At 39.0% G+C, this 14,866-nt stretch overlaps 2 protein-coding genes across 2 annotated transcripts; both read right to left on the bottom strand.

The window, feature by feature from the left end:
- Nucleotides 1–1,028: 1,028 nt before the first annotated feature.
- Nucleotides 1,029–1,964, bottom strand: LOC144372633 (olfactory receptor 2T33-like). The gene has a single exon (XM_078035953.1). The coding sequence runs from the start codon at nt 1,962–1,964 to the stop codon at nt 1,029–1,031; it is 936 nt and encodes a 311-aa protein (XP_077892079.1).
- Nucleotides 1,965–8,708: 6,744 nt separating this feature from the next.
- LOC144372624 (olfactory receptor 2T33-like) lies at nt 8,709–11,109 on the bottom strand. Its single transcript, XM_078035945.1, has one exon. The coding sequence runs from the start codon at nt 11,092–11,094 to the stop codon at nt 10,168–10,170; it is 927 nt and encodes a 308-aa protein (XP_077892071.1). The 5' UTR covers nt 11,095–11,109; the 3' UTR covers nt 8,709–10,167.
- Nucleotides 11,110–14,866: the final 3,757 nt, after the last annotated feature.

Raw genomic sequence — 14,866 nt, 5'->3', positions numbered from 1 at the left:
TCCATGAATGGAAGCCAAAAAGAGCAGCCAGCTAGGCTTGAATTCAAATAAAATGACTGACTCTGAAAGAAACAAGAGTTGAAGTCACCATCTTTATACAGGAGATGATTCAGCAGGAGAATAAAACATACCCAAGATATAAAGCAACACTGTTCGATGTGAGGACAGAGACAGCAGTGTAATAATGACAGGCACCTTCAACACCTGCCTTCAGCAATGGGAACCTCAACCAGACAGAAATCTGATAGGGCAGCCCTGGGTTTCACTTCACCTGAACCCAAGTGGATGCAGTGGGCAGGCAAAAACATGGCCCCCAACATGTTCTTATCCAAAGACTCTGCATCTACCCAAAGAGATGGTGTTAGACCAGAACACAAAGAAAAGACCACTGACTCCAATTAAAATCAAATTAAAGCAAGCTTATTATTTCAACCAGCTGGGCTTCCTCTCCCAACAAAAACCACAGGAACAAGACAGCACTGCATCTTTTTTGCAGCCCAGCTTTATAGCCCAGAAAGTTACACAAAGGTGGGGGGGGTCACAGATAACAAAACTCTGAGGATCATAACACTAATGCTAGTTTACATTTTTGCTGGCCCCAACATCAGAATTTATGAAGGTCATTATAGCCTCAGTCAGGGTCCTTATCTTGGCCAGGGAAGGCCAAGATTTATGAAGCATCATTAAAGTTTAGAGAGGGCTACTATCTGGTCAGAGAGAGCCAGGCATGGGTGAGTTCAAGGCATGGACAGGCATTCCAAGCAAGATCAGAATTTGCAGTAATTTATAGTAAAGCCAAAATTAGATTTTTTATGTCTTTGTGGCAAGATGGCTCCCAATTTTAAGAAGGAATCAGACTGGGCCTATCACAATAAAATTTTTAACTGATTCACCAAACACTGCACAGAAATACCTTAAAAGGTAAAATGGCAAAGTGAAAACAAAATAAATTGAAAAAACACAAAATCAGCATTTCAATAAAGCAAATAAACTAGTGTCTTGTAATGACAGCTTGAATCCTGTTGGAATCACATAGCATGTGTCTTGCCCAGCCAATTTCTGAAGGCCCCCTTGACATCTTTATTCCTCACGCTATAGATGAGGGGGTTCAGAACAGGAGTGAAGACAGTGTAAAATACAGAGACTACTTTGCTGTGGCCCACTGAGTGGTAGGACTTGGGTCTCATGTAAATGACCATGAGGGTGCCATAGAACATCCCCACCACAGCCAGATGAGAGGAGCAGGTGGTTAAGGCTTTCTTTCTGGCTGCAGCAGAATTCATTCTTAACACAGCAGCCAGGATGAGACTGTATGAGGCTACAATGAGAGACAGAGGAATCAAGAGCATCAGGATGCAACAGATGTACATGAAAAACTCAAAAATAGTGGTGTCTGCACAGACAAGGCGCATCAATGAAGGTGCCTCACAGAAGAAGTGGTCTATCTCCCTGGAGTGGCAGTAGGGGAAGCTCAGAGCGGCACTGGCTTGCATCAGCCCATCAATTCCTCCCAAAAGCCAGGAGCCTGCTACCAGTTGGGAACACAGCTTTTGGCTCATGAGAACATGGTAGCGCAATGGGTGGCATATGGCCACATAGCGGTCATAGGACATGGCTGACAGGAGGAAGCACTCTCCCCCTCCCAGAGTAAGGAACAGGAAAATCTGAGAACCACAGCCAGCAGGAGAAATGGACCTGGAGTTCAAAAGATAGTTGGCTGCCATTTTGGGGATGATGGTGGAGACCAGCATCAAGTCCATGAGGGAGAGCTGGCTGAGCAGGAAGTACATGGGGGTATGGAGTCTGGGGTCTGTGTGGATGAGCAGGATCATCAGGATGTTGCCCACCAGGGAGGCGATGAAAGTCATGAACACCAGAGAAAACAGGACTTGATGGGTCTGTGTGTGGTCAAAGAGACCCAGAAGAATGAAGTTCATCCCTGTGGAATCAGTAGAGTTCTCCATGGCTGTGGGCAACCTGGAAGGCAGGAGGATGGCTGAGGAATTGGGCCTGATTAAAATGAGGATCTGGAACGTTCTTAAAATGGCTTGGTCACGTGACAGAAAGGCTTATCCTTGGAGGTCTAGTTATTTAATTTTCTTCTTTCCAGCAAAACATTATCCTTAGCATTCCATGGTTCATAGCTGCCAGGAGTTTGTATATTCTCAATTCCAGCTAAATTAGAAAAATGTATATACAGCTTCTATACAAGCCTCTCTCTCAGGCTGCAGCAGAGTGCTAGTCTGAGAAGGCTGATGCTTGGCCTATGATTGCCAGTGTGGTGCCTTTCCTGTCATCCTGGCCCAAAGAAGCCATGTTGTGTAATCCCAGATTTCTACATTGAAATATCTCCCTGTTGGAGGACTTTTGAATTCATGTAGATTAGTGGATGTTGCACTCTCTCTTGTGATTGCAACTTTTCAGTTTTCCCACACTTGTATTGAAGGGAGTTTCTGGAGATTTTCTTCAATGCTAGGATGAATTGAAATTTAAAATATAAATAAGCAATCTAAACAAAATGTATAATCACTGAAATCAGACTTTGATGTTTAGGAAAGAAAACATGACTAAATTACTCTATTCCACACAGGCAGGGATGTGGCCCACCACGCCCACCTTCCTCACCTGGTCACCTCTTCTCCTCTTGACCAGGAGCCATTGGTCAGTACAGTACCCTCTGGACAACTGTCTTCCACATCTAGTAGGTACTCAAAGAGCTGCTATGTTAGACTGAAAATTCTTATTTTAAAAGTCGATAATTTCTTAGAGGAACTTAAATTACATGAAGAAACAAACTATGCTACTTGCAGGCTCTCACACTTAAGTAATCCTAGGTTCTTACAGGCAGGAGACAAGTGCCAGTCTGTTAATTAAGACTGGTCCAAACAAGCTTCTTCACATGAAGTAGTGTTGAACACTTAGCGTGGATTATGAGCAGGACACAGAGCCCCTCCGCTAATCACAGGTGGCTCTCTTGTAACTGAAACCTCCAGATGGCATTTCTGGGCCATGATGTCCTGCATGGGTGAAAGGCTCTCTTCTCACAACTCAGTGAGATTTATCTTCTCCTTATAAATTCAAGTTTTCACAGAGAGTAATAGATTAATAATTACCAATAAAACAATGCGGGGGTTCAGTCATAATCTATGTGCAGCAGGCCATTTCTGATTTATTTTTTCAATTTAATTAAAAACCAAGATAAATTTTGTAAGTGGGCAGCATACCTCTAAAGAACACTGCAGCTATAGTGACTAATGTAGTATGCCAACAAGGGTCTTTAAATTTAAATACTTAGATGTTCTTGTTATCAAAACAGCCATTGTTCTAATTATCATATTTAACATTATTGTTAAATATTGAACACATTACTGCCATGCCCTCTTAATTGCATATGTATGTAAATATACATCCAGTTTACCAATTCTTAATCACTGACGCATCAGATAGACATTATGCATATAGCATATTACACTTATAAATGCCTGCTTCCTCTGTAATACTCATATTGTGATCTAAGTCCTTTACATGTGGTAAGAGTTTCTGTAGTAATCAATCTTAAATTGTTGCCTTTATTCTTTGAGGATAAATGAATTCCTTACTTTCTCACTATATTCAGCTGTAAATCTTTTTCAATTCCTGAAGCTGTGATGTTGTTAGATATTTTCAGAAGCAGTAATAATTTGTCAATTATAATACCGTGAAAATAAGTTTTGAGTCACATTCCCCAAGGCAAAAACTGGATTAATCTGCAAACCCACTGTAAAATATTTTCCTGTTCTTTCTAATGAAAATGTTTCTTACACATCTTGTTATTTATACACATTTGCTTTATTTTATCATTTATGTATATTGTAGATATCTTCCCTGAACTATTTTATAGAATCCAAAATTTTACACCACTATTTAGGACCAAACTTTGCATTATATACCCCCACGTTGGTGCACTTACATGCTGTTTCCCATATGTGGATGGGCTGCATTATGTGAGTAGCTTTTCAAATCTGAATGCTCTGTATAATTTGGGGATAAAGGTGCCACTGATCGCTATGTAAACTATATTCATAATCACTGTGAGTTTGGTATTGATTTTCACTGTTAGCAAATACTGCTATCATATATCTCTGTTTATAAATGCACTGGTCCAAGCTTGTCTTCCCACTGCTTGGTGTGGACAGAAAGGCTGTGCTCTGTGACTGGCTCAACCACAGATGAAGGAGGGCTTGCTGTGGCTAAGCCAGGCAGCACAGTGTACCATGGACAGAGGTGTGATTATGGGTGGCTGAGTTAGCCTGAGGGTGGAAGGAAAGCATCCAAGTCCTGCACAAATCTACTCAGAAAATTTGTGTAAGATGTGGGCAGCTCACCAGCCCCCTGAAAAATGCCCTGGCAAGTCCCAGACTTGAGAGAACCTCACACTGCCCTGGAAGCTTCCAGCCCCCCTTCCTGATGCTATGGGTTCACTCTCTGACCCATGTTTTATAAAAACAGCAACAGCTGTGCCGACACCAGCTTCCCACGAAATCTGCAGAGCATAAAATACTTCAATGTAATTTGCACTCTATTCATATGTGAAGAAGAAAATCATTTGACACTAAAAGTATTTTAAAAATTTTTGTTATCTGATTGAAATTTTCACTCACTGAACACTCTTTTCTATTTAAATTTCCACATGAAGTATCCTGTGGAATGTCTGCATATTAACAATTGGACACCTAAAATCCAGAAATTTATGTGAGTTGTTAAGACAAATTCTAAAAATTAAAGAACTAATATGTATTTGTTTTCCTTTCCTTATCTCAATGGAATCATTTCTTTAATTATGTGCATACAGAAATACAAGTTTGTGGTCTGGGGACTTAATTTTGAGAAATATATATATCTTACCTGTAGTTGGATAAAATTAGGCAACTTAAATCAATATTCACCTCAAGTTTATTCTGTACAGACTGGACAGCCTAACAATATGTATTAGGATAGTATGCACTTCTTCCATTGTTTGGTGGTTACAAAAGAAAATTCATGCAAAAACATTGTAGCATGCATGACCCTTCAGTTCCACAAATATCACCCATAATTATTATGTTTAGAATATTATTATAATTGGTCATGAATAGATACTGCCTACCAAAATATTTTGGGAAAATAAATAAATACTTTAGGATTATAATATTGTGTGTGTGTGTGTGTGTGTGTGTATATATATTTAAAAGACAATACTTTCAACATCACTTTGGACTCTGAACTTTGTCCATGTCTCATAAATTCTTTGAAAACACAACAGTCCCATAAGAGCACTGCTAATTTAATCATTGTAAGCTTATGGTGCCCTTTGATTATTAGTCTTGAAATTCTTCATAAATTAGCAAATTAATTTTAATTAGTAAAATTAATATACTTAAAGAATTGAATTAGTAAAAGTAATATGCTAAAGAATTATTTTGAGTTAATATATCATGGATATTTTCATGTACACTATAATTTTCACAATTTTTTTTCAAATTTGGAAGCAATAAGTCAAATGATAAAATCCTAGAATGTGTTCATGACAAAAAAAAGAAGATGTTGTGGCCAAATAAATACAATTATGTATGCCTCCATACAATTACTTTCAAGAAACATTTGTTTGGACAAAGAATTGTCAGTTCATTGCCCTTTTCCTCTCCAAATTGAAAACAATAACATCTGCTGTTGCTTATTTCCCAATTACATAAGCTTTGTGATTATGAAGAGCTCACTTCTTACATCTACAGTGTATGTCTACTCACTTTAGTGTGGCTCCCCAGAATGAGAAAAGCTGTAATCTTTCCACCGAAGGCACATGTCACATATCTTGCTTAATAATACTTAGATTTGTCCTGAATAGGGTAGTTTTCTTCAATCAATCACAGAATTTACCATAAAGCATCTTTCACTAGGTCTCCCAGGGACAGAGTATAAGCTAGATTCCAACATGGATGATAACAGCTGTGGCAAATATCGCCCTAAGCCCGACTTGGTCAAGGATCATCTTATCTAATGTCACAACAGATAAATGATGCCGACTGTGCTTACATTTTAGAATTGCAGGTATAGAAAGAGAGTATTCAGAAAATGGGTTTATTTCAGTTTCCTGAAAAATCAAAGGGAAATGTTTGTTCTTAAACTAGAGAACATGACTCCAGGATGCAGGCCTGAGAGAGTCCTCCTAGGTTTCCCCATTCCCATGTTTCATTGCAATTACAACAGTGTCAAGACTCATGTACTGAATAAATCAAATAACATGAAATAAATAATGGACTTTCCAAGGCATAGGCTGCATCCAAGGATAAGCTTTCTGGTAACTGACAAGTTAATTCAAGTAGGGCACACCACTATGATAGTCGTTCTCAGCAGATGGAGTGTCCCAAACACCCTTATTGCACAAAGAAGTAGGTGAGAAATACTTTATTAATTTACCACAAATGAAAACTCTTTGACTATAGAAATGCTGACCTAACCCATGGGAAGCAGTGGCTCTGGCCCCCTTGTAGTTTTAATCACTAGCCAACCCGTCAGTGTGTTCCAGTGAACCCCCCCCATTCCACAGGAGTGGGTTGAGGGCATGCAGGTGGGCTTGTGCATGACATTATTACTGGTTTCTACTATGGCAGTGACAGGTCCTGAGGGGTAGGCACACCTGTCTGCAGTCTGTGTTTTAAAATGTTGATAGAAGTCGTATCCCAAAAGTCATAAGGAAAACACAGGAGTGAAGACAGAGTGATTAATCTGTTACTGTTTCCTAGTCAGCTCTCACTTCATCATAGAAACCACTGCTCTCATCTACTCAAAACCTCCCAGAGTTAAGTGCACAGGTTTAAGTGAGAGGATTCACTGCATTCATCTAACCCAGAGCTGAACCTGAACATCTCTCACTGCTCCTCAATCCGTCATCAATATTTTTTTCTAATTTCAACATGATAAAATGAAATCATTTAATTTAAGCATAGAAAATATGTAGTCTCTGTAGAAATTGACAGGTTTAATACAATTACTGTGTTTATGCACAAACATTCAGACTTCAGTTTCTCCTGATACTATGCACTGCCTGTTGGAATAGCTTACTATCAACTACACTGTGATAATTTTAAAAATATAATTTGTTCATTAACATGGGGTGAATATGTAGAGCTAACCTTGTACCTGGAAATAACCTAAAGAAAGGAAAATCACCTTGAGTACACTGAAGTTGTTGCTTCTTTAAGTTCCTTTTCAATAGACAATGAGAACTATTATAGAACTATGAAATTGTTACCAGGGAATCCATAGTGACAGTTACAATGGTCATGCTATTTGACAAAAGTAACAGCTATGTTTTGCAAATTTTACAAAATGTGTTTGCAGAGAGTAAAAGGAAAGTTAAGAGATTATTGGATGAGATCAAGATACTTTAATTCTTGATTTTAAAATTATGTACAGGCCTTAAAAATATGAAAAAAATTGACAGCAATGTAAGCTTTAGAGAACACTACCTCTTTCCAGCACTCAGGCTGTCTTGGCACTGACCTGCCTCCTGAACAGCCACTGTGCAGGGCCCGGAGCTCCCAGGCTCTGGCCCTGGACCACTGTGTACTTGTATAAAAGGCTCTGCTGCTTGTGTAAAATGAGAGGCACCCATCCAAAGTCCTAGAGCACCTTACCATCAGGATAAGGAAGTCTCAACAGGAGCATGTTCACTAGGATGGTTTGACAAGACATTTTCTCTTCTTATTAGCTCAATGCAGATGATTCTCAAATCCCAGGATATTGGATCCCTGAAGCAAACTTCCTGCAGGGCTAGTGCACTGTTATTACCAGGATATGATTCATTGAAAGGAGGCAGATTTCCAACAGTAAATGAGATGGTACTTGTAAATGAATTCTCTCTTTCCTGTTGTCCTGTACTTTAGCAATATCCATGTGTCAAGAAAGATCTGAAAGTTACAGAGGATAGAGTGTCTTAGAAATACCTTGCTCTAAAATATGTTATTTTTAAGTGGAAAACAAAGTTTGGACTAAATGTTACTCAAGAAAATAAATAGTTGTTAAAGAAGTAATTCAGATGAGAACAAAATAAGTCAAAGTAAAAAACAAAATAGTTAATCTCTGAGTATTTTATTTTTATTTTCATGGAGTTGAATTTGTACTAATTACTTTTATACAAATAATACCTATACATTTTCACAACACAAAAATATGTTTCATTATTTTATTTTAAAATTAAGAGCTTTGCAAGCTTGCCATATGTCTTCCCTGAAAATTATTATAAGTTTATAAAAATTCACCAGTTAAAGATAAAACATATAGTCTGACCACCTGAAACATCATTTTTAAAATTCTATTTTTATCATTTTTATACAATATTTTATATTTTAGCATAAAATGTTTCTATAAAATTTCAGATTCTCAATGTCATCATTCTTCCAATGGAAATGGAAGCCTGTGTTAAAGGGCTGGGGTTGGGGTACAGTGGTAGAGCGCTTGCCTAAGATGCATGAGGCATTGGGTTCTATCCTTAGCACAACATAAAAATATTGAACAAAACAAAATGCATAGTATAACCAAACATGTAAGTTTCATTGTTTAAAGTAAAATGAAAGAGGATGAAGATATATTACACAAATACACAATTAGAAAAACAGTTCATCTTCAGCCATTGAATTAAAGTGAGTGTTTGAAAATACACAACAAACAACTGAATATATAATTTTATTTTTTCTTTTATACTAAATTTAATATAGCATTTTAAATGTCATATATGGTCCATGAATGAACTACCAAGTTGGGCTCATTGGGGAGACTACATGCTTTATTATTTCTTTCCAAGAATAAAAACATCCAGTTAACAAAATTAAAAAAAAATCAGACTGTAAAATACTACAAAAATATAGAACTTTCACAGCAATCAGGGGGAAGCCAAGTTAAAAACAAAATAAGTTACCAAGACACTCACTAGAAGTTCTAAAAAATAAAGTCTGATAACAATGGATGCAAAAGAATATTGAGCACTGTGGTGGTGGAAATGTCATATTAACATTCTGTTTCAGCAAACAAGTCAAGAAAAAGTTCACCATCCATCTACCTAAATAATAGTTATTAAAAACAACAACAACAACTTTTGATCACACAAATAAGCTGTAATTTCCATAGATTCAAACTGAACATGGTCCAGATATCCTCCAAAACACAGCGGGAAACACATTGTGGCATTTTAGACAATAGAAGACCTGTAGGAATTAAACAGGGTGAAGAACTGGTGAGAGCAGAGTTTCAGAGGAGTGTTTGAACTGAGAGAAAAACACAGGATGTAGGACTATTCATCATGGGGTTCCAAGGACAAGAATAGAACCGGCCAAACTAAATGATGGGATAAACAGCAGACCCATGGTCCTTCTTGAGGGTGCTTTACTGGTGGTGGAGGGAATTGGGAGGCTGGTGCATGTAGCCTTTCTTGATTACAGTGTAGACTATTAGGCTTGTATTTATTGAAATAGCTTGAAAGAAAAGGCTGGGTTGTGAGCATCATACTTCTTAAAAAGTATACCTCAGTTGAAACATAGATAATAATCCCAAAATTGCTGGAATAGTGAATTCACTTTTTGAGTAAAAGCTCATTAAAACATGCAGGTTTATTGATAAGTAAAATGTGGGGGGCAGATATACAGATCCAAGGGAATCCAATTGTTCTCCCTTATCTCGGGTTTTGTGCACCATAGACTCAGTTACCTGCAATCAACTACAAACTGAAAACTTAAAATTAAAAAATCCAGAAATACATATTGCATAAGTATAGAATCTGGCACAGCAATGCTCCAGTCTGACTGAGAAGATGAACCTCTCCACTTAATGAGAAAAGAATTGTAGGCAGAAGTTGCAGAGATCTTTGCTAAGTATAAATATACATGTGAAACTGCAAAGAAGGAAAAAGAAAAGCATGCTACTTTTGCTCTTGAACCTCAAGTTGCAAAAGTTATGGCCACAGCACTCAGTGTTCAGCTAAGGTCAACAATGTTTTCAAAGAGAGCATCAGTGGTTCCAGGTATCCCCTGGGCAATGTGGATCGTGTCTCTAATTCATAAGGAGGGGTCCCTATAGTTACAAATCTAAAAATCCCACCACTCACTCTGCCCAACCACAAAAGCTGGGGCAACTTAGTGTATTGTTAATAAAGCGTCAAGGCCACACACTGGCCACACACTTTCTCAGGGCCCCCTTGACCTCGCTGTTCCTCAGGCTGTAGATGAGGGGGTTCAGCATAGGGGTAAGGATGCTGTAGAAGGCTGACACCACCTTATCGTGGTGAGCTGACCTGTAGGATTTGGGTCTCATGTAGATAAAAATGGCAGCTCCATAAAAGAGCCCCACCACAGCCACGTGTGAGGAGCAGGTGGCAAAGGCCTTCTTGCGGGCTTCTGGGGAGCGCATGTGGAGGACAGCAGCCAGGATGAGACTGTAGGAGGTCAGGATGAGGCAGAAGGGCACCAGGAGCATCAACACACAGCAGAAGTACATGACATTCTCAAAGACAGACGTGTCAGCACAAGCCAAGCGCACCAGTGTAGGGGCCTCACAGAAGAAATGGTCTATCTCTCGCCTGCTGCAAAATGGGAAGCTCAGGGCAACAACTGCCTGCATCAGCCCGTCAGCTGCTCCCAGGAACCAAGACCCCATGGTCATCCTCAGACATAGTGGCCAGCTCATAAGCATGGGATAGCGCAGAGGGTGGCATATGGCCACATAGCGGTCATAGGACATGGCTGCTAAGAGGAAGCACTCCCCACCACCCAGAGTGAGAAGGAAGAAGATCTGGAAGCCACAGCCAGCAGGGGAGATGGACTTGTTTCCAGTCAAGTAGTCAGCAGCCATTTTGGGCACAGTGGTGGAAACCAGCATGGCATCCATGAGGGAGAGTTGGCTCAGGAGGAAGTACATGGGCGTATGGAGCCGGAGGTCCCACTGAATCAGGAGAATCATGAGGGCATTGCCCACTAGAGCCATGAAAGCTATTGTCAGAACTATCCCAAAGAGAAACTGTTGGGTCCTGGAGTGGCCCAAGAGACCTAGGAGAATGAAGTCAGAACTGGTGTTCCCACTTTCCATGATTTCAAACAACAGAAGAGACACTGTCAGTGGAAACATAGGAGAGAGATTAATTTTTTAAATGCCCCTTGTTATTTATATCCTTCTAAATAATCACATGTGTAATAATAAAACCTATTTCAAATCTTTCATCTCTCATTTTTCTCCTTGTTTTTATTTTTGGTGCTGGGGGTTGAACTCAGGGGTGCTCGGCCACTGAGCCACATCCCCAGCCCTGTTTTGTATTTTATTTTGAAACAGGGTCTCACTGAGTTCCTTAGTGCCTCACCATTGCTAAGGTTGACTTCTAACCTGCAATTCTTCTGTCTCAGTCTCCCAAGCTGCTGGGATTACAGGCATGTGCCACCACGCCGGGGTTCACTACTTTTTAAACATGTTTAAATCAAGATAAAATTAACTAAAAGGTTTTTTTTTGTCATTTTGAAGTTTCACATAATAAATGCTTCATAGGTTGAGTGTTGATTAATTGTCAAACCAAATTCTAATTCTTGAGAAGTTGCAACTGACATGCAAGAGAGGCTTTTTAGTTACTTGGTGCCCAAATAAATAGGTGAGCAGGAAATGGTGTACATGCGTCATTCATATTGATGCTTTAATGGTGTCCTGCATGATCAATATTCTTAGAGATAAATTGTCAATATCTTACTTTCAAAAAATGATGTACTTAATAATGAAGATTCCAAATCTAAAACACATGAAACTTGGTTAAACTACCCAAATCATGATGTTTTCCCTGATGCTGACTGAATCTGGAAAGCCCTTTCTAAAACTGGAGGGCTTACCTTCTCAGATCTAGAAGGCAGGAAGACAGCATCTGCAGACAGAAGCATGACTTCATGTAAAGTTGGTAGTACCTTAGTCACTTCCACAGTTTTAAACTTAAGGTAATCAGTGTTATTTGAGTTTGTTAGTTAGTGTGGAGATCTATTGCTCAATGCACTCTTTCATTAATCCTTCAACAGTGCTTTGTATTGATTTAAAGATGCGCTATCCACTGGGTAAGGAAAAATCTGGTTCTTTATTACAAAAGTGTACAGAAACATTAATTTCTTCCTCATTCCCCATAGAATCAAAATATTTAAATCAATTTTTGTCTTTGATCTTCTCCTGCTAGAACTGGATGAAGAAGCCCAGAAATGGACAGATATGGCTACTAGTCTGTCCTCAGGGATACTGCCTGCTTCATCATACTCACATGGCAGAAGGTATGCAGCTCTTAGGGAGTGCCAAGATCCACCCTAAGTCCAAATGCTAGTCATGACTGGAGAGCATCCTGCCTTGGATTGCTCCATCCTGTGGACATACTTCTTTGTCAAATATGTCTTCACCTGCCAACCTCTGTGCTCTGCACACCCCTGAATCACTGAGGCATGATATGTGTGCCTGGTGACCACATGAAAATCCTGGCCATGGCTCTCACTGGCTTCCCAAGGCTGGAGGAAACCCTAACCCATTCTTCCTTACTCCAACTTCTCAGTGTTAAAGACGAACTCAGCTTAAAACCTGTTTAGAAATCATTATGTAATTCAGTACCTCTAGGATGTTGGGCAAGTTCCTTTAATTTTTTGCACTGTATTAAACATCTTTAAGTGAACAGTGACACAGTGATCTTAATTATATTCACATATCAGTACAATCCTCCCCAGTGTCTACCTTGAAAACTCTTTTCAACTCCCCCAAATGAAACCATGCACCATTAGAGAGAACTCCCTGTTCTTCTCCCAGGCCACTAGCAGCCTCCATTCTCTCTCCCTCCATAAATTGGTGACTCTAGAAAGTGCACCTGGAGGAAGTCACTCCTGTCCTTGTCTGTTTGCACTACCTGCTGTCCATGACCTTGACTCGGGTGCATGGGTGCTGCTTGGTGTGTCAGAGTTCCCTCCTTCTTGAGGGTCACTAGTGCCCCACTGGCTGTGTGCAGCACACTTTGCTTATTCCTGTACACTTCAGTGGCCGCCTTGCAATTCCATGCACTTTCCTGAGCATTTATGTGATTTTAATGGACATTTGACAGCAGATGCTACAGCTTTTTAATAAAGTGATAAGATGTCACATGAAATAGGGCAACTTCAGTGATCCTTTTGCTTAAGTCATGCAAGAGAGGTTTATGAGTTTTTAGAGAATAAATTCAGCAACTGTCATGACTTTTCAGTTCATTACAAAGTTTCTACTTGTGTTTAAATCATTTTAAGTTAAAAAATCACTAATAATTAACTTTTCAAAGGAGATGGGGATTTATTATATACTTTTTGAAGGTAGAATGGGTATATAAATGTGATTTGCCATTACAAATGTAATTTTCCAGTCAGCATTACATGGCATTTAAATTCAAAGAAAGAGCAAATGAATTCTCCAAATAATAAAATGAATCCCAGTTAGTTATTTCTGTAAGAAACGATAATGTGTGACTTTACTAAAATTAACTATCTATATATTTATATTACACAAATGAAGTAAGCTGACACTAGTCAAAAATACTTGCAAAGCTATGCAAATAGAATTATTTGGAATTCATTTCTAGAACGATGATCATGGATACAAAGTGTTGCTAAAAGAGTAATAAAGTGTTTACTCTGCTGGCAAATAAAATACAACATGCCATTAAAAGGAGGAAAGGAAGCTCAAATCCCAGGGTTGGGAAAATGTATTATCCTGAAAAACAAAGATTTCCTTTTTCTTTCTTCCCTCTGACTTCATGGGTTTGGAGATTTCTTACCCACATTTCCATCTGCTTCCACAGCTTTTTCTTAGAGTGATGTGTAAACGGTTGCTTTTTCCATGTCTTTGCAATGCTGTGAGGAGCACAGTATTCCCCTGCCCTTCTTCCTTTTTAAAAAGCTTTTGAGTAATCATGGGAAATTTAAAGCAGTGCCTGTAATTTTCTTTTCTATACTTTTTTCATTTTTTTAAAATGTATTTATTTTAATTAGGTATAAGAGCAGAATACATTTTTTTCACTTTTTATTATTAGTTGTTCAAAACATTACAAAGCTCTATACTTTTTTCAGACTCATTTCCAAAATTTAATATTAAAATGTTAAGTTTCTTACCCAGTGTAATGAGATGATCTTCTGTAACAAATAATATCATACAGACCTTTTATTTGAGAGAATCAATGGGCTGTTAAAGAATCCAGCTGGTGAGTACCAGCTAGCACACACGGCAGCTCTCCGGGAGTAACAAGCACAGCAAGAAACAGAGGATTTTCTCAAACTTGTTGAGCATAAAGTGCTAGGATTGGCATCCCCTACCCACGTGAGGGGATACTCACTGCAGCAGGCTGCATCTGCATCCTCTGTGAGAAGCATGGTTGCAGTCCCCTTGTGCTGCAGGAGTGACTTCCTGCTGCTTTGTCCAGCTGGAGTATATCAGTGCCCATGCACAGCTACAGGGTGTGTGACCTGTACCCACAGGGGCTGGAAGCACTCTCATTAGCCAGAGCCATGTGATGAGACACTCAGGGTCAAAGAGGTTTAGATTTCAGGGGTGTTTTAAAGATTCCCAGGATTCTGACATACTTTGTATGCTTCAGAAAGCTATGAGTCACCAAATAATAGAGGCTCATTCTGGAGTAAAAAGAAAATATAAATAAGTGTCCTAGGAAAAGGTCATGATTTTAAAATATGTCTATGGGTGAAGTTATAGAATACTGGTATTTCTTTTCTGAATTCCAATAGAAGAGAAGATTAAAAACTAAACCACTGACACCAACCACTGTCAAAAACTATAACTGGAATGAAATGAAGCCAAGGGTAGGATTCAGATAATTTTT

This window comes from Ictidomys tridecemlineatus, unplaced genomic scaffold (assembly GCF_052094955.1).
Source record: "Ictidomys tridecemlineatus isolate mIctTri1 unplaced genomic scaffold, mIctTri1.hap1 Scaffold_138, whole genome shotgun sequence".
In the NCBI taxonomy this organism is placed as follows: domain Eukaryota; kingdom Metazoa; phylum Chordata; class Mammalia; order Rodentia; family Sciuridae; genus Ictidomys; species Ictidomys tridecemlineatus.
The sequence above is the reverse complement of the archived record's forward strand: the minus strand, read 5'-3'. Positions and strand labels throughout refer to the sequence as shown.

What these genes read in the sequence shown, in the direction of transcription:
- LOC144372633 (XM_078035953.1), bottom strand. Translation starts at nt 1,964, where the DNA reads ATGGAGAACTCTACTGATTCCACAGGGATGAACTTCATTCTTCTGGGT.
- LOC144372624 (XM_078035945.1), bottom strand. Translation starts at nt 11,094, where the DNA reads ATGGAAAGTGGGAACACCAGTTCTGACTTCATTCTCCTAGGTCTCTTG.